Genomic DNA, 20,477 nt, shown 5'->3' on the forward strand with positions numbered 1-20,477 from the left:
TTCCAGTCAAGAGAAAACCACACAGTGCAAGAAACAATCGGGACCGACCTTAGGTCACCCAGACAATCCTTGCAAAAGACCCGGGGTCTGGTGGGTGCTTAGCAGCCAGCCCAGAGCCGAGCACACAGGCACCAACACAGAGTCCTGCCTGTGTGCCTGACTCACTGTCCCAGGGCACCAGAGATTGAGTTTCTCTGTTGGGTAGAAACCAACAGTAAGGGGAACAACAGGTCTGACCTCAGAGCACTCAGCCCACCCCACTCCCTGAAAAGTTCTCAAGAAAAGTTACTGAGTTTCAGCAGATGCCCAGGCATCCAATTGCCAGCAAGGTGGAGCCTCCCGCCTGTGCCTTGCCTGCTTTACTTGACATTCCAGATAGAACTGTGGTCCCCAAAGCAGAGTCTGGGTGTCACTGTCATGAGGAAAGCCCACAGTGGGGGGGATTATCATGTCCAACACTCAGGACACCTAGCTCCAGAAGACTTTCTGGGTTGTTCACCCAGGCTCTAGGCTCTAGCCTTCTGCAGGCATGGGTGCCCTGCTCACCTGCCATTAATTACCATTAGGGCACTGGGGCACACAGCTGTAACCACAGACCTACAAAAGCCTGAGAGCCATTGGAGCAGCCCTTGGATACTGCTCCAAGGGGCGACCATTTATCCCTAGCTAAACTGACTGTGGGATTCCCTGGTTCTTCAAGAGGGCTGCACCGAACAAATACACAATTAAGAGCAGCAGCAGCATCTCACTAAATTCAGAGCAAGAAACCCAGCAGCATGGCAGTCATCTCCAGGACTTCTCTTGATGAGAAGAGAGCCTTCCTGAACAACACAGTTAACCACACAGGTCCATATGCCTGAGGTGAACTTTGATAATTCTTGAGAAGCACCACCATTCAGTTAACCACACTCAAAAAGCTGGGGAGATTTCCTTCATAATCCTGCCAAGGGGATTCTCTCTACCCCAGGAACCAGCAGGCACCAGAAATTGACAGACAACACCTAAGACAGAGAGATGGGTAGAGGCCAGCATAAAAGCACAACCAACAAAAGGCAAAGCAATATGGCATCCCCAGATCCCAGTTATCCAGGGGCAAGTAGCCCTGGACACGCTAACATAAGTGAAATTCAAGAAGATGACCTAACATCTATGTTTATGAACAGGGTAATGGAGGAAGCAAATAAAATGCGTAAAGAATTAGAGGAAGATAAAGTGTAACAGATTGTGGCCATCTGTAAAGAAATACAGGAAGATGCAGCCAAACAGTTTGTGGCTTTTAGAGAGGAATGATTAAATCACTGAAAGAAAGAAAAGAATCAGAGGAGTGTTCAAACAAACAGGTGAAGGAATTGAAGGAAAAACAGGAAAATACAGTCAGATAGGTTAAGGAAATCAACAAAATGGCTCAAGATCTGAAGATAGAATTGGAAAAATAAGAGAAAACAAACAGAGAAAATCATGGAGAAGGAGAACCTAGGAAAGAAAACAGGAACTACAGAGGTAAGCATAACCAACAGACTACAAGAGATGGAAGAAAGAATCTTAGGTGTGGAAGACCCAATGGAAAAAATCAATGTATCCATCAAAGAAAATAATAGATCTAAAAAATTCCTGACACAAACTGTCCAAGAAATCCAAGACAACATGAAAAGACAAAATGTAAGAATAATAGGAATAGAGGAAAAGAAGATTCCCTCCTCCAAGGCCCAGAAAATATTTTCAACAAAATCATACAAGAAAATTTCTCCAACTTAAAGGAGAGGCCTATACGAATACAAGAGGCCTACAGAACATCTAATAAATTAGATCAGAAAAGAACATCCTCCCACCACCACATAAAATGGTAAGTATACAGAAAAAAGAAAAAGTACTAAAAGCTGCAATGGAGAAAGGCCAAGTAACATATAATGGCAAACCCATCAGAATCACACCTGACTTCTCATTAGAGACTATGAAAGCAAGAAGAGCCTGGAGGGATATCATGCAGACCCTAAGAGAACACAGATATCAAACCAGGCTACTATACCCAGCAAAACTCTCAGTCCTCATAGACAGAGAAAACAAGATATTTAAGAACAAAAACAAATTTAAACAATACCTACACACAAATCCAGCATTACAGAAGATACTAGAAGGAAAAATACAACCCAAGAAAACTAACTACTTTCAAGAAAACACAGGAAATAAATAATATCACTACAGCAAAACAAAAAGTAGCTAAGCACACAAACATACTACCACAGCAAACATCAATATCAAAGGATCTGAAAGCCACTGGTTATTAATTTCTCTCAACATCAATTGACTCAATTTTCTAATAAAAAGACACAGACTAACAGAATGGATGCCTAAACAAGACCCATGTTCTGTTTCAGACAAGACACACACCTAAGTCATAAAGATAGATATTACCTGAGAGTAAAGGCCTGGAAGACGGTTTTCCAAGCAAATGGACCCAAGAAGCAAGCAGGAGTAGCCATTCTAATATCTAATAAAATAGACTTTCAACCAAAATCAATCAAAAGAGATGGAACAGGACACTTCATACTCATCAAGGGAAAATTCCACCAGAAAGACATCACAATCCTGAACATCTTTGTCTCAAGTACAAGGGCACCAACATTTGTAAAAGAAACATTAGTAAAACTTAAACCACACATTGATCCGCACACATTTAATAGTGGGAGACTTCAACACCCCACTCTCAACAAAGGACAGGTCAACAAAACAGAAATTAAACAAAGAAACAATGTCTCTAACAGAGGTCATAAATCAAATGGTCCTAACAGAACATTTCACCAAACACAAAAGAATTTACCTCCTCCTCAGCACCTCATGGAAGCTTCTCCAAAATAGACCATATAGTTGGTCACGTCACAAAGCAAGCCTCAACAGTTACAAGGAGATTGAAATAATCCCTTGTATCCTATCTGATCACCATGGAATAAAGCTGTGCCTCAACAACAGAAATAGCAAAAAGCCTACACACACATGGAAACTGAACAACTTGCTACTAAGTGACAGCTTGGTCAGGGAAGATATAAAGAAATAAATTAAAGCCTTCCTAGAATTCAGTGAAAAGAAAGGCACAGCATACCCAAACTTGTGGGATACAATGAAAGCAGTGCTGAGAGGAAAGTTCATAGCTCTAAGTGCCTTCAAAACATCTCATTCAAGGAAATTAATGGTTCGCCAAAAAGCCATAGAAAAAAGAAGAAGAAGCAGATACACCCAAGAGCAGTAGATGGCTGGAAATAATCAAACTCAGGGCTGAAAGCAATAAATTACAAACAAAAATATTCAAAGAATCAATGAAACCAAGAGCTGGTTCTTTGAAAAAATCAAGACAGACAAACCCTTAGCCAAACTAACTAAAAGGCAGAGAGACAATATCCAAATCAACAAAATCAGATATGGAAGGGGGGACATAACGACAGACACTGAAGAAATCCAAGCAATAATTAGGTCTTACTTCAAAAGCCTGTAAGCCACAAAATTTGAAAATCTAAATGAAATGGACCATTTTCTTCATAGATTCCACTTGCCAAAACTGAATTAAGACCAGGTAAATCAATTAAATAGTCCTATATACCCTAAGGAAATAGAAGTGCTCATCAAGAGTCTCCCATCCAAAAAAAAAAAAAAAAAAAAAAAAACCAGGGCAAAAAATTTAAAAAACAAAAAAAAAAAAAAAATCCCCAAAAAAAGACCCCCAAAAAAAAAAAAAAAAAAAAAAAAAAAGCCCAGGGCCAAATTGTTTCAATGCAGAATTCTACCAGACCTTCACAGAAGACCTAACACCAATACTCTTCAAACTATTCTACAAAATAGAAACAGAAGGAACAATACCAAACTCATTCTATGAAGCCACAGTCACCTTGGTACCTAAACCTGACAAAGACCCAACAAAGAAAGAGAATTTCAGGCCAATCTCCCTTATGAACTTCGATACAGAAATATTCAAAAAAATACTTGCAAACTGAGTACAAGAACACATCAAAGATATCATCCATTATGACTATGTAGACTTCATCCCAGGCATACGGGGATGGTTCAATATACGGAAGTCCATCAATGTGATCCACTATATAAACAAACTGAAGAAGAAAAACCACATGATTATCTCCTTAGATGCTGAAAATTCATTTGACAAAATCCAACACCCATTCATGTTTAAAGTCTTAGAGAGATCAGGGATACAAGGCACATACCTAAACGTAGTAAAGGCAATATACAGCAAGCCTATAACCAACATCAAACTAAACAGAGAAAAACTTATATCAATCCCACTGAAATCAGGGACAAGGCAAGGCTGCCCACTCTCTCCATGTCTCTTTAACATAGTACTTGATGTCCTAGCTAGAGCAGTAAGACAACTAAAGGAGATCAAGGGGATGCAGATCAGAAAGGAAAAAGTCAAAGTATCACTATTTGCAGATGATATGATAGTCTACATGAGTGACAACAAAAATTTGTCCAGAGAACTCCTTCAGATGATAAACACCTTCAGCAATGTGGCTGGATACAAAATCAACTCAAAAAAATCAGAAGCCTTCCTGTATACCTAAGACAAAAGAACCAAGAAAGAAATTAGGGAAACAATACTATTCACAATAGCCACAAAGGACATAAAGTACCTTGGTGAGACTCTAACTAAGCAAGTGAAATACCTGTTCGAAAAAAAAAAAAACAAAAACAAAAAACCAAAAAAACAAAACAAATAAAAAAAAAAAAAAAACGTCAAGTCTCTGAAGAAAGAAAATGAAGAAGATATCAGAAAATGGAAAGATCTCCCATGCTCATGGATTGGTAGGACTAACATAGTGAAAATAGCCATCCTGCCAAAACCAATCTACAGATTCAATGCAATTCCCATCAAAATACCACCACAATTCTTTACAGAACTTGACAGAAAAATTCTCAACTTCGTGGGGAAAAGCAAAAAAAAACCAAAATTGCCAAAACTATCCTATACAACAACTGATCATCTGGAGATATCTTCAACCCCTATCTCAAACTGTACTACAAAGCAATAGTAATAAAAACTGCATGGTACTGGCATAGAAACAGAATGGTGGATCAATAGAATCAAATTGAAGACCCAGAAATAAACTCACACACCTATGGATACTTGAGTTTTGACAAAGAATCCAAAACCATACAATGGGAAAAAAAATCTTCAACAAATGGTGCTGGTCTAAAAGGATGTCTACATGTAGAGAAATGCAAATAGATCCATATTTATCACCCTGCACAAAACTAAAGTCCAAGTGGATCAAAGACCTCAACATAAAACCAGATACACTAAAGTGGTTAGAAGAAAAAGTGGGGAAGAGCCTTGAACTCATTGGCACAGGAGACAACTTCCTGAACAGAATACCAGCAGCATACGCTCTAAGATCAAGAATCAATAAATGGGATCTCATGAAACTGAAAAGCTTCTGTAAAGCAAAGGACACTGTCTTCAGAACAAAATGACTGCCTACAGATTGGGAAAGATCTTCACTAACACTAAATCTGACAGAAGGCTAATATCCAGAATATATAAAGACCCCTGTGCTCAGATTTTTTGTTTCTGTTGCTCTCCTTGTGAAGTTCCTGTACTCTCCATATCTTACTGTTTCCCACTTCTTTCCTAAGATTCCCTGCACTCTGCCCAAAGGTTGCCCATAAGTCTCAGCATCTGCTTTGATAGTCTGCAGAGCAGAGCCTTTCAGAGGTCCTCTGTGTCAGGCTCCTGACTTATTCCCTATTTTCTCCTTCTGATGTCCAGCCTCTTTGCCTTTCTGGATAGGAATTGAGCATTTTAGCAAGAGTCCTCCCTCTTGATTGGTTTCTTTAGGTGTACAGATTTTAGTAGGTTTATCCTATATCATATTTTTATACGAGTGAGTATATACCATGTGCATCTTTCTGCTTCTGGGATAGCTCACTCAGGATGTTCCTTTCCAGATCCCATCATTTAGCTGCAAATTTCATGATTTCCTTGTTTTCTAAGAGCAACAATCAATAAATGGGACCTCATGAAACTGAAAAGCTTCTGTAAAGCAAAGGACATTTGTTCAACCAGGTTCATAGCACCTTTATTAGTAATAGCCTGAAGCTGCAAACAACCCAGATGTCCCTCAATTGAGGAATGGATACAGAAATTTTTGTACATTTATACAATGGGATACTACTCAGCAATGAAAAACAAGGAAATCCTGAAATTTGCAAGCAAATGGTAAGAACTAGAAAAGATCATCCTGAATGAGGTGACCCAGAGGCAGAAAGACAGGGTATATACTTACTCATAAGTGTATATTAGACATATAATATAGGTTAAACCTACCAAAATCTGTACACCTAAAGAAGCTGAGATAGAGGCTGGACCCTGGGTAAGATGATCAGTCCTCACTCAGGAAGACAAACGGGATGGACGTTGGAAGAAGGAGAAAACAGGAAAGAGGATAAAAGTCCCTACCACAGAGGGCCTCTGAAAGACTACCAGCATTGTATCAAAATAGATATTGAGACAAACTTTGGGCAGAGAACATGGAATCTGAAGAAAGAAGGGGGAGATAGTAAGATCTGGAGAGAACAGGAGCTCCACAAGGAGAACAACAGAACAACAATATCTGGGCCCAGGGGTCCTTGTTGTGTACTTGAGCAACTTTTGGAGATATGCCTAGGAGTGGTATAGTCACGTCTTGAGGAAGCACTATTCCTAATTGTCTGAGAAAGCACCAGACTGATTTCCAAAGTGGATGTACAAGTTTATATTCCCACCAGCAATAGAGGAGGGTTCCCCTTTTTCAACAACCTCTCCAGCATGTATTTCACTTGAGTTTTTGATCTTAGCCATTCTGATGGGTGTAAGGTGGAATTTCAGGGTCGTTTTGATTTGCATTTCCTTGATGACTAAGGACACTGAGCATTCGAAATTCCCCTATTGAGAATTCTCTGTTTATCTCTGTACTCCATTTTTTAATTGGATTACTTGATTTGTTGCTGTTTAACTTCTTTAGTTCTTTATATATACTGGATATTAGTCCTCTGTCAGATATAGGGTTGGTGAAGATCCTTTCCCCATCTGTAGGCTGTCGTTTTGTTCTGATGACAGTGTCCTTTGCTTTATGGGTTTTTTGTTGTTGTTGTTGTTAGTTTGTTTTTTGGTTTTGTGGCTGTTGTGTGGGATATTGTTTGCCTAATTTCTTTCTTAGCCTATTTGTCCTTTTCATACAGGAGGGTTACTAAATTTTTCTTTTAATAAAATTTTTGTTCAGCTACCTTGCTGGAAGTATTTATCAGTTGTAGGAGTTCCCCGGTAGAAATTTTTATTTATGTATACTATCATATCATTTGTGAATAGTGATACTTTGACTTCTTCCTTTCCAATTTCTATTTCCTTGATTTCCTTTAGTTGTCTTATTGATCTAGTTAAGACTTTAAGTACTATACTGAAGAGATAGAGTGTGCAGCCTTGTCTTGTCCCTAATTTCAGTGGATTTATTTTATTTTATTTAGTTTGATGTTGGCTATAGGCTTGTTGTAAATTGCCTTAATTATATTTAAGTATGCAAGACTTTAAACATGAATGGTGTTGGAGTTTGTCAGATGCTTTTTTGGCATCTAAGGAGATGATCATGTGGTTCATTTCTTTCACTTTGTTTATATTACATTGATAGATTTCTGTATATTGAACCACCCCTATATACCTGGAATGAAGTTTACTTGGTAATGGTGAATGATATTTTTGATGTGTTCTTGGTTTTGGTTGGTGAGTATTTTTGCATCAATGTTCATAAGGGAAATTGTTCTGAAATTCTCTTTCTTTGTTGGATCTTTGTGTGATTTAGGTATCAAGGTGACTGTGACCTCATAGAATGAGATTAGTAATTTTCCTTCTGTTTAAATTTTGTGGAATAGTTTAAAGAACACTGGCCTTATGTCTTCTTTGAAGGTAAAACTCTGTTGAAATCAACTGGCTCTGGGCTTTTTGGTTGGGAGACTTTTGATGTGCTTCTATTTTCTTAGGGAATCTACTACTATTTCATTTTTTTAAACATGATCTTGATTCAACTTTGGTAAGTGGAATCTGTCTAGGAAATTGTCCATTGCATTCAGATTTTCAAATTTTGTGTCACATTGACTTTTGAAGTAAGACATAGTAATTCCTTGAATTTCCTCTGTGTCTATTGTTATATTCCCCCCTTTTTTTCTGATTTTGATTATTTGGATAGTGTCTCTCTGTCTTTTAGTTAGTTTGGCTAGGGGTTTGTCTTTCTTGTTGATTTTCTCAAAGAATCAGTTTTTGGTTTGGTTGATTCCTTGAATTTTTCTCTTTGTTTCTAATTCATATATTTCATCTCTGAGTTTGATTATTTCCAGTAGTCTCCTCATCTTGGTTGTGTCTCCTTCTCTTTTTTCTAGAGATTTCAGGTGTGCCACTAATTTGTTTGTATGAGATGTCTCTAATTTTTTTATGAAGGCAGTTAGTGCTGTGAACTTTCCTCTTATCTCTGCTTTGTGTCTCATAAGTTTGGATGTGTTGTGCTTTCATTTTTATTGAATTTTAGGAAGTCTTTAATTTCTTCCTTTATTTCTTCCCTTGTCCAGTTGTCCTTGAGTAGAGAGTTGTTCAGTTTTCATGTGTGTATAGGCTTTTTTAATTTCTCTTGTTGTGGTCCAGCTTTAGTCCATGGTGGTCTCATAGAATACAAGATATTATTTCAATCTCTTGTATCTGTTGAGGCTACCTTCGTGACCTGATATATGGTTGTGCCATAGATGTTCCAAATTAAGACTGATACTCCAACCAAGGACCATTCATGGAGATAACTTAGAACCCTTGCACAGATGTAGTCCATAACAGCTCAGTCTCCAAGTGGGTTTCCCATTAAGAGGAACAGGGGCTGTTTCTGACATGAACTCAGTGGCTGGCTCTTTGGTCTCCTCCCTCTGAGGGGGTCTTACCAGGCCACAGAGGAAGACAATGCAGCCAGTCCTGATGAGACTTGATAGGCTAGAATCAGATGGAAGGGGAGGAGAACCTCCCCTATCAGTGGACTAGGGGAGGGGTATGAGAGGCAAAAAAGGAGGGAGGGCAGGATTGGGAGGAGGGAGGGGGCTACAGCTGAGATACAAAGTGAATAAATTGTAATAAATAAAAAATAAAATAAAATTTCCAAAAAAGATGTCATCTTGATGGTATTTTCCTTTGATGAGTATGAAGTGTGCTTCCTTATCTCTTTTGATTAGTTTTGGTTGAAAGTATTTTATTAAATATTTGAATGGTACTCCAGCTTGATTCTTTGGTCTGTTTGCTTGGAAAACCTTTTTCCAGGCCTTTACTCTCAGATAATGTCTATCTTTGTGGGTGAGGTGTGTTTCTTGAATGTAGCAGAATGATAGGTTCTGTTTACACATTCATTTTGTTAGTCTGTGTCTTTTTATTGGAGAGTTGAGTCCATTGATGTTGAGATTAATGACCTTCACCTGTTTGATTGTGTCTTCCTGTATTTCTTTAAATCTTTTGATCGTCTGGTAAAATTCTGTGTTAAAACCATCTGGCCCAAGGCATTTTTTTGGTTAGGAGATTTTTAATGACTGCTACTTCACTGGGTGTTGTAGAACTATTTGAATAATTTACCTGATTTTGATTTACTTTGGTAAGTGGTATTTATCTGGAATGTCCCTGATTTTTAAATTTGGTTTGTAGTTTACACCTTTGAACTATTTTAAATTCATTTTATATATAAAGTCAGATAATAGTCCAAGTTTATTTAGTTGTGCATGAATCCTAATTTTTGCAATTTTGTAACACTATTTATTGGAATAAATTATCATTTCTTCATTGAATTTCTTAAAGAAAATCATTTGATTGAACTAAATAATTTATTATTGGTGTCTCTATTCTGTTCTGTAGGTGTGATATGTCTGTCATTTTGGCTGACCACATTACCTAGTATTGTAACTTTGCTTTTATGTTTAAAAACTATGAAGTTTCAGACTTAAAACTTTATTTTTTAATTCTAAGGTGTTTTGACTATTTGGTTTTCCTTGAGATAAATAAATTAATTTTAGAGATTATTTTTCTATTTCTGAAGATAATAGTCATTTTAATTTTGACAGGGATTGCATTTAAGGGGTGTAAACATACTGCAAGTCTGCATCTTTGTGCATTTACAGAAGGGAACTAAGGCAAAATGTCCCACCTTGAATGTGGGACATGCATAAACTAGCGTTCCCAGAGCACTGAATGAAAGAGGAAATTGGACTAAGAACTGACTATGACTAACACAGGCACCCTAGGCCTCTCCCCCCTTCTGCTTCCTCGTCAACATGACGTAAGCCACTGTGTGATGTAAGCCTTCTTCACTATGATGAACTAACCTTTGAAATCCTAAGCTAAAATTAATCTTTCCTCCATTATGTTGCTTTTCTCAATGCTATTTTTTTAATTAAAATTTTATATGAATTATAGTTTATTCATTTTTGTGTCCCAGCTATAGCTCCCTCCTTCATTCCCTCCCAATCCCACCCTTCTTCCCTCTTCTCCTCCCATGTCCCTGTCTAAGTCCACTGATAGGGGAGGTCCCCCTCTTCTTCCATCTGACCCTAGCTTCTCTGTTTTCATCAGGAATGGCTGCATTGTCCTCCTCTGTGGCTTGGCAAGAATGTTTCCCACTCTGGGAGGAGGGGGGCTCAAAGAGCCAGCCACTGGTATTTTTTTAAAGGAACCTTCATACCATGTTTTTTCACAACTTTAATATCCCCTCTTGCCACTAAAACTACAGTTTCTACCACATTCAAAAACCCTTGTGTTCTGGTTCTAATTTTTGCTTATCCTAATGGTTGGAGAGTGATATCTCACATAGTTTTAACTCACTTTTCCTTTAATGTTACTAATGTTCATCATCTTTTATGTGTTTGGTCCTGTCATGTACTTTCTTCCTCTACTTCTGTCTGTATAGTCTAGAGTGCTTTTAAATGTCTAACTTTTCTAAGGGTTAAGCATTTGTTGTTCTGTATTTGTTCTTAGCTATTTCTCTTGCATCCCTCAATGATTTCTTGTGTTTGTGGTCTTCAGAAATAATCCATAGCAGGAGGTTAGAGCTGTGCTGCCATAGAGTACAATTGGAAATGGCACTGAGGTTAGGGTAGTAGTGCTGCTCAGTGGAAAAACACTGAGAAGGTTATGTCCTTGGGATGTGTGCAATGACCTCACAGTTGTGTTGGAGTGGAGTGGGACAAGAGTAACTAAAACTGACATAAAACTTCTCACCATTTTGAAGATAAAATTTCCTTGATTTTGTGTTAATTTGAATTTTTTTTTTTTGTAAATTGTTCAATTTCAAAAACTCTTATTGTGTTGTTTTGGCCAGTTGCCAGCTTTTTTTTTTTTTTATCTTTACAACTTTGCTTTAATTTCAACATGATAATGATTATATGTTCAATAATAATGATAGCTTACATTGTTGATCCCTTTACATGGAAACAACTCTCAAACTGGCTGAGACATAAAATATGTCTCCAGCCAGAATTTCAACAATACATGGCCAATCTATGGCTATAATACCCTCAAAATGTATTTTGCCATTCTTTTTTTTTAATTTTATTTTTTTCTTATCAGTTACATTTTATTAGCTCTGTATCCCAGCCATGTCCCGATCCCTCTTTCCCTCCCAGTCCCTCTCTCCCTCCCTCATCTCCACCCTGCCCCTTGCCAAGTCCACTGATAGGGGGGACCTCCTCCCCATTCATCTGATCCTGTTTTATCAGGTATCTTCAGGACTGGCTGCAAAGCTCTCCTCTGTGGCCTAACAGGAGGGGTGGGGAGGTCACAGAGCCAGTCATTGAGTTCCTGTTAGAAATAGTCCTTGTCCCCTCACTATGGGAAACCAATTGGTTACTCAGCTACCACAGGCTACATCTGAGCAGAGGTTCTAGGTTATATTCATACATGGTCCTTGGTTGCATGTCAGTCTCAGAAAAGACCCTGTGCCCATATATATTTGGTCCTTGTGGAGCTCCTATCCTTTCCTCATCAGACTAACTCCCCTTCTTTCTTATGATTCCCTGTACTCTGCCAAAGGTTTGATCATGAGTCTTTGCTTTGAAAACACTGCTAGTTAGAGTCTTTCAAATGCACTCAGTAGACTCCCGTCATATGTTCAATGTGCATCCCATCTTTCTTTCTAATCGAGGATTAATAATCTTACCCCATGTCCGCTCTCTTGATTATCTTTTTTAGATGTATAGATTTCATTATGTTTATCATATCTTATTGGTCTATATAAGTGAGTATATACCGTGTTTGTCTTTCTCCTTCTGGGATATTTCACTCAGGATGATCTTTTCTAGATCCCACCATTTGCCTGCAGATTTCATGATTTCCTCCTTTTTGATTGCTGAGTAGTATTCCATTGTGTAAAAATACCACAATTTCTGTACCCATTCCTCCATTGATGGACATCTGGGTTGTTTCCAGTTTCTGGCTATTACAAATAAAGCTGCTATAAACATGGTTGAGCAAATATCCCTTTTGTGTACTTGAGCAAACTTTGGGTATATACCTAGCAGTGGTATAGCTGGGTCTTGAATTGTCTGAGAAAGCGCCAGATTGGGAAAGAATCTTCACTAACCCTTTATCTGACAGAGGACTAATATCCAGTATATACAAAGAACTAAAGAAGCTGAAAAGCAGCAAACCTAGTAATCCAATTAAAAAATGGGGAACAGAGCTAAACAGAGAATTCTCGACAGAGGAATATCGAATGGCAGAGAAACACTTAAAGAAATGCTCATCCTCATTAGCCATCAGGGAAATGCAAATCAAAACGACCCTGAGATATCACCTTACACCCATCAGAATGGCCAAGATGATAAACTCAAGTGACAACACATGCTGGAGAGGTTGTGGAGAAAGGGGAACCCTCCTCCACTACTGGTGGGAATGTAAACTGATACAGTTGCCAGCTTTTTAATCTCCAAAAAGGGATGAAGGCTCAAAGCTTTCTAATAGCCCCTTGATGACTTTTCTCTCAGTTTCATACATTCTGTTAGTTGTCTACATTGCCTAGATTGCTGATGTGGGTAAGGACTTTTCATTGCTACAACTCATATGCTAACAACTGATCATTTGTATAATATTTATATAATATACCAATTTTTAACTTTTCTATCAAGTCATAATTTTTATATATTCTAATCAGTATATCTGAAATAGCTTCCTATATTTGTTCTTTGACTAATGCTTTTATGGCTTTTTATTAAGTTCTTAGTTTGAGTGTATAAAAATCAGATAATTTTTATTTTGTTAATTTTATTCAACCCTTTAAGACATCTCCTGGCCAAAGTTCATGAGAGTTTATTTTCTAAATTTCTTTTTAATGTCAGTACTGCTTAGTCACCAATTGCTTCCTTCTGACCTAACTTGATAAGTATAATTGGCTAATATTGTCCTTTAGATTTAAATTAAATTTCAAAAATGTCTTAACTCCACGTAACAGAGCACAATGCTTTTGTGTGTACTGTACTAGAAAGAGTGCTATAGACCAGGAATCTATAGACAAGGAATCTGTGCTATTGTGCATTTTTGGATCTAACTTGAATTCTAAACTCATCAGAAGGACATCAGTTTTATCTCGATACCACGTTTTTATGCCACTCTCAGCTCTGTAACAATCAGTATGAAATATGTTGCAAACACTGTGTGTAGTTTTCTTTTCTGTTTTCATAGTAATTTAAGAAGTTTCAGTATGTGTTCAACATAAACATATTTGTTCTTTAAGAAATATTAATACCTGATTTGAGAGAAAGGGTGCTTTTGATACAACATTGTATTTTATCATTGGAAGGTTAATATGTACTTTAAGTGTTTAAATAAATAAGTAAAATAAAAATGTAACTTTGTATAACCAATATTTTCCACATTGGAAACATCCTTTCACCAATAAATTATCCAGTGTAACTGGAAGAACTCTAGAGTGTAGTATGGAAAATGCCTTTTACAAATAAGCAGTTAAAATATTTCTTATATTTTGGAAAATACATCTCAAACATAAATGACACAAAATAAAATTGTATAGTATGTGGCAGATTTAAGTAGTTAATCTGAAAGAGTGCTGAAAAGTTAAATGGCCTATGGTAACATCATCTACTATCATTCACCAATGCTTACAACAGGAAAAGTAAGAACTAGTTAATCAGAAACCTTAGCCGAATTAGCAGTTTTGGTGGATCATCTGACTTGCTTGTGCCAACTTGAGATGGATAAGGTCAGCACAGGCAGCTGCCCAGTCTAGCATTTGCCCTTGGGTTAGCACTTGTTGAGTGCCTGCTTTTTTCATGGTAGACTTCTGGTTTTCATGTTAAGATGGTAAAGTTGTCTGTTACTGCTCTTTTGCTAACAAGAAAAGAGGAGCCTAGAGACTTGGTTGCTTTATGAATGGCATTTGAGTTGTTTCTTTCTACAAGGTTAAAGTCTTCTGCTGTGCAGTGACACCTGTAAGACTACTTGTGGTGACTTTGTCTACAGATTAGGAAAGATCAAACTGAGCTAGGGATTCCTCCCAAGTCACACATTTATTAGGTGATACAGACAGAACTTGAAATGAAAAGATTTGAAATAAGTTACAGTCTTCTTGCAGCTCTTGGCCCTTTATTTACCTAAACCACAGTTGTGATGGACTATCTATAAACAAAGTTACTTTTGACCATGGTACTGACTTCTTATGGCTTCTTCTATAACTTAAATGATCATTCAATCAGCCTTTAAACTCAACAGTATATGATCACTATTTTTTTTTGTCTTGTAACATCTATTTCTTTTATTTCCTCCCACCTGTTAATTCTTTTTTTCTTTTATTTTTTAATATTAGTTACAGCTTATTAACTTTGTATCACTGCTGTATTATGTTCACTAAATTTATGTTAGGTGGTATTGATCTAAGCCACATTCATAATAATAAACATTTTATATGTATGGGGAATGTTGAGTAGTCATATTCAGATAAACAGGAACCATAATGGTTGCTAGCAGCTGAGAAAAATGCTCACCTGGAATAGTCATGCAGTTATACAAAATGAAAATGTGAGTACACTTAACACCACCAAAGGGAACACCTAAAATGGATAAAGTGGCAAATTATATCATGCATATTTTACTTAAATTAAAAATAAAGATCATTAGTCAGACATGATGCTTGTAATTCCAATACTTGGAGAAGATCAGGAGTTTAAGGCCAACCTTGACTGTATAACTCTCTTAAAACAACAACAAAATTAAGATTATGTGTGACAACTTATCATAGCATTAAGTTAACTTATGTGACACTATGGGGAATGTTACTCATTAATTTATGTTTTGTTCTCAGTGATCTGCAGCCCTGGATCCTACAATCCCCGAGATGGAATTCATTGCAAGCAGTGCAACAGCAGCCTGGTGTATGGAGCGAAGGCATGCTCATAGACAGTGCCTTGTGTGGCCCAGTGGTTTATTAAACAGAAAAGTATATTTTTTGAAGTGCTAAAGTATAATAACTCACTATTATGCCAAAATTAAAAAATCAGAATTTACAAAGATATGGTGTCCTCATTCAATCCAGTTCTATATGTATCATCTTTCTTGGTTAATGCTAGAGCTGCATTTGATACCAGATGACTCCTGTATCACTGAATTTTAAAATTGTTTCAAATGTTGTGCATTGTGTGATGTTAAAAGATTTTTTTTAGGGATTTAAAATATACCTATTTTATCTTTACTATATATCACCTAGATTCAGGCCATTATATTCTTTTATAATAGCTTTATTTTAAACTTATAGAATTTTAGCTATTTGAGCTTGGCCTTTTACAGCTCAAAGCCAGTTTCAAAAATATGTCCTGAGTCTCTTTATTGCACTTGTTCATATAATACCTAGTCCTAGAAAAAAAAAAAAAAAAAACTGTGGGTTTTTAATACAGTAAGTGTGCTTGTCTTAAATGACCAGTTTACAGAGTCTTAAGCCAGACATGGTAGCATAGGCCTGTAATCTTAATGCTTTAGCATTAAGGCAGGAAGATCAGGAATTCAAAGTCTAAGGACAGCCTGGACTACATGAGATCCTGTCTCCAAGTCTCTTACATTACCTCCTTTACATTGGAGAATGGAGCAACCATTGAATTTTCTCAGCAGACTGAAGCAGTTTGCTTTCCTGATAGTAGTTTCAGGACAAAGAATTAATAGTTACCACAATTTTCATTTGCTGCACCAGTAGATGAATTCTGTTCCAGAAAGCCCTGCTGCTACCACTAAGACTTATCTTCTTTTACATTGGGATGCCACATTTGAATATGAAGAGTTTTGTAAATGTAAATATTTAAATAGAGGAAAATTTACAAGTAACTTTGGAGTCATTTTCTAAAGTCTCTGGTGATCACCTGGTTCATATTTGCTTTATCTTCTCTTTGAGACAATTGCCTAAATTCCTTTTGACATTTCCTGCCTTAAAACAACAGAGTCAAGGATGGAAAACGTAAACAGCTAGATGTCAACATCTTAGAGCAGAAGCTTGGCTAACAAGGAGCTATGCTTATTGGCTTATACAGACTAAGCTAGCTAGAAAATGTCCTATTTTATTCTCCTGTGGACAGGCACAGCCTCAGAGTCCTCACACAAATACCAGAAGACATATAGCCTGTGGTTGTTCTTGTTTAGCCCTGGTGGTAGTTATTTCCTTTGTCTGAGCTTTCATCATCATCAAGAGATTGCTTCTTTATAAGCTTGTAAAGGTTTTTCAGATGTCTTCTTTTCTCCGGCAGGTAACATACAGAGCATTACACTGTTTGATGAAATAGTGTTTTAATCTAAGTAACTAACATATACATTCTGGTACCTCTAAGACCTAAGTCGTCTTCTCTAACACTTCCTGAAGCCACTCCAGTGTCTTAAGTAGATATTGGGGTTGATTCGATATGTTTTTTTCAGTTGTCAGCCTAGGTTATCAGGTGTAGAGCTGTAACTGTGGTGTTAAGTCTGAAGAGCAGTGTCTTCCTTGATGCACAGATGGTCTGGGGTAAGAGTAAAGTGTATCTTTAGAGATACAGTTCAGAGTTAAATTCCTAGTTTATACAGGTAGACTTTCCAACAAAACCTTACAAATGTTAGAGGTCAGAACAAGGTAAAATTAATAGGTTAGGCCAAGAGAGCAATCTTTAAGAAAGAGAAGGAGGACCTCCCTTTTCAGTGGACTGGGGGAGGGACAAGGGAGGAGAGGAGGGAGGGCAGGCAGGATTGGGAGGGGCCTAGGAAGGGGGCTACAGCTGGGATATAAAGTGAATAAACGGCAATAAATTAAAAAATAAATTAAAAAAGCTGTACCACCAAAAAAAAGAAAGAGAAACAGAGACATTAATGGATTACTTTTTCTGTTTCATATAGTAAAATGATCCATTTTTTTTTTTTTTTGATTCTGTAACATCATAGTTGTTTTAGCCAATTGTGTTTGTGTTCAGCATTCAGCTATACTGGCATATTCCTAGTCATTGTAACCTTCATAGGATGTAGTTAGGTTTTTATACAAATTAAAGGCCTATGAGTGAAAATGTCAGTAAATAAAACAAGAATTACTGACATTCTGTTATAATGCCAGATAAGATGTGCAGTTGACTGTTGTTTAAAATGATATCAGCGTGTGCCAAAATCTGTGAGCTGTGTCTAAAGGATATTGTCATGAAGCAGTTTCAGGGAGTTCTGCTTACATCAAAGTAATTTCTCCCTGTACAATATCTTTCCAATTATGTGATCATATATTTTTAACAACACCTAAAGATATTTTTACCATCATTTAAGGGGAAAAGAATCATTCCATTTTTTATTCATTGTATTTACATTAAATATGTAATATATGTTCATTTGGCAGTATGGAACTACAGATCCTTAAATTTGAATCAGTAATCTCATTTCCTGAAGATACTAACAAGTAAATAAGAGATAGGAGAAACTGTGCTAAGTGCCACAGCAGATTTTGTAATAAAATCACAAATGCCCTATAAGAGAGGGTGAATAAACTGTTCTACTTCTACATGACAGACTGACACCAAGCCAATAAATTGACTGTCACATTTTCAAATTGAATGAATTAATTCAAATTAACTATATTCTTAACTGTATTTGTTTGCATTATTATTATTTGTGGTTTTAGTTTTAAAACAAATGCACTAAAATGTTTGTCTCATGATTGTCTCAAGTAATAATATCCTGCATGAGTTTTTGATGCCTTATGTTTACCAAAATTTAATCAATGATTTTAATTACTTTCAAATTTTTGGAAGCAATAAACTTAATTTGAAAAACTGCAGGAGTAGCCATGAGATAAGATGTTGTTATTAATCTCTCCAGCACTGGTTTCATTCTTCCCTCTTCCCAGCAGAATATCAGGTTTGCCTACACAGAGCATGATCTTTCTAGAAGCTAGAGGAAGACTGTCCTGGGTACCATGAGGTGAACCAGCCATAGGAGTTGGAGGAGCCTTATGTTGAGGACAGAGTAGAGATGTCAGAAGAACTGGGGCTCCGAAGATGACACAGAATCATTGCCCTTGGTAATTGTGAACCCCAGCCTCGTCTGCACTTTCCATGTCTATGACATAAAAAAGTAATTGTGTATAAGCAAGGTAGATTTTCTGTTACAGATAAAACCTAATTCTTTGGTTAAAGGACATCAATGTTGTTTCCAGTTTCTGGCTATTGTGAATAAAGCTGTTATGAACATAGTTGGGCAAGTTTCCTTGTAATATGATAGAGTATCTTTGGGTATATGCCCAGGAATGATATAGGTTGGTCTTGAGGGAGATATAAGAAAATGCAGTACATTTATACAATGAAGTACCACTCAACTATTAAAAACAAAGATCATCATGCATTTTGCAGGCAAGTAGATGGAACTAGAAAAGAGTATCCTGAGTGAGGTAATCCAGACCCAAAAAGACATGCATGCTATGTACTTACTGACAAGTGACTATTAGCCATAAAATACAGGATAACCATGCTACAGTCTACAGACCCAAAGAAGCCAAGGAGGGCCCACGGGACAATTTTGAATCTCCCTCAGAATAGGAAATAAAATAGACATATGAAGTGGATGGAGGGAGGACACTGGGTGCAAAAGGAAGTGAGGAGGCTAACTCGGGTGGGGATCAGGTGTGGGAAGAGCAGGGTAGGGGTGGGGTGCAACTGGGAGAAAGAACAGAAGAATAAATAATTTAAAAGCAAAAACAATGCCAGTTCATAAAGCACTAAGTATACTGGCTTGTAAAAAGAACATGAGGAGAGGAAGTTATCAAAGGGTTTTTGAACTCTGCTGTTAACCATGTTAGCTTTTCTGTAAAATTCCATATTTACCATCATGAAACCTTTCTCTTAATATTACATGCTTTCCCAAGCTATTTGATTTACTGCATTCATGTAGGTTTAATGACTGTAGTATTTCACTTACTCTGGTAACTATATGATTTAACAGCTAAGTATTCTTTTTTTTAAATTTAATTTTATATTTTCTTATCAGTTACATTTTATTAACTCTGTATCCCAGCCATGCCCCGCTCTCTCATTCCCTCCCAATCCCACCGTGCCCCTTTCCAAGTCCACTGATAGGGAGGACCTCCTCCCCATTCATCCTATCTTGTTTTATCAGGTATCTTCAGGACTGGCTGCAAAGCCCTCCTCTGTGGCCTAACAGGACTGCTCCTCCCTTGGGGGGTGGGGAGGTCAAAGAGCCAGTCATTGAGTTCCTGTTAGAAATAGTCCTTGTTCCCCTCACTATGGGAAACCAATTGGTTACTGAGCTATCACAGGCTACATCTGAGCAGAGGTTCTAGGTTATATTCATACATGGTCCTTGGTTGAATGTCAGTCTCTGAAAAGACCCTGTGCCCAGATATGTTTGGTCTTTGTGGAGCTCCTATCCTTTCCCCATCATACTAACTCCCCTTCTTTCATATGATTCCCTGTACTCTGTCGAAGGTTTGGTCATGACTCTTTGTACCTGCTTTGAAAACACTGCTAGTTAGAGTCTTTCAGATGCCTTCAGTAGACTCCTGTCATATGTTCAGTGCACATCCTATCTGTCTTTCTAAACGAGGATTGATCATCTTACCCCATGTTCGCTCTCTTGATTATCTTTTTTAGGTGTATAGATTTCATTATGTTTGTCATATCTTATAGGTCTATATAAGTGAATATATACTGTGTTTGTCTTTCTCCTTCTGGGATATTTCACTCAGAATGATCTTTTCTAGATCCCACCATTTGCCTGCAAATTTCACGATTTCCTCCTTTTTGATTGCTGAGTAGTATTCCATTGTGTAAAAATACCACAGTTTCTGTACCCATTCCTCTGTTGATGGACGTCTGGGTTGTTTTCAGGTTCTGGCTATTACAAAGACAGCTTCTATAAACATGGTTGAGCAGGTATCCCTTTTGTGTACTTGAGCAAACTTTGGTATATGCCTAGC

The 20,477-nt window shown here is 37.3% G+C and overlaps 1 protein-coding gene across 1 annotated transcript in view; it reads left to right on the forward strand.

The window, feature by feature from the left end:
• Positions 1-15,505, forward strand: part of Zpbp (zona pellucida binding protein) — a 186,565-nt gene extending 171,060 nt beyond the window's left edge. Inside the window, exon 8 of the mRNA XM_055624272.1 lies at positions 15,360-15,505. Within this exon, the coding sequence (XP_055480247.1) occupies positions 15,360-15,454 (95 nt within the window). The 3' untranslated portion in view covers positions 15,455-15,505. The remainder of the gene's footprint in view (positions 1-15,359) is intronic.
• The last annotated feature ends 4,972 nt before the right edge of the window (positions 15,506-20,477 follow it).

The sequence above is a fragment of the Psammomys obesus genome, unplaced genomic scaffold (assembly GCF_907164565.1).
Source record: "Psammomys obesus unplaced genomic scaffold, mPsaObe1.curated_primary_1811, whole genome shotgun sequence".
In the NCBI taxonomy this organism is placed as follows: Eukaryota; Metazoa; Chordata; class Mammalia; order Rodentia; family Muridae; genus Psammomys; species Psammomys obesus.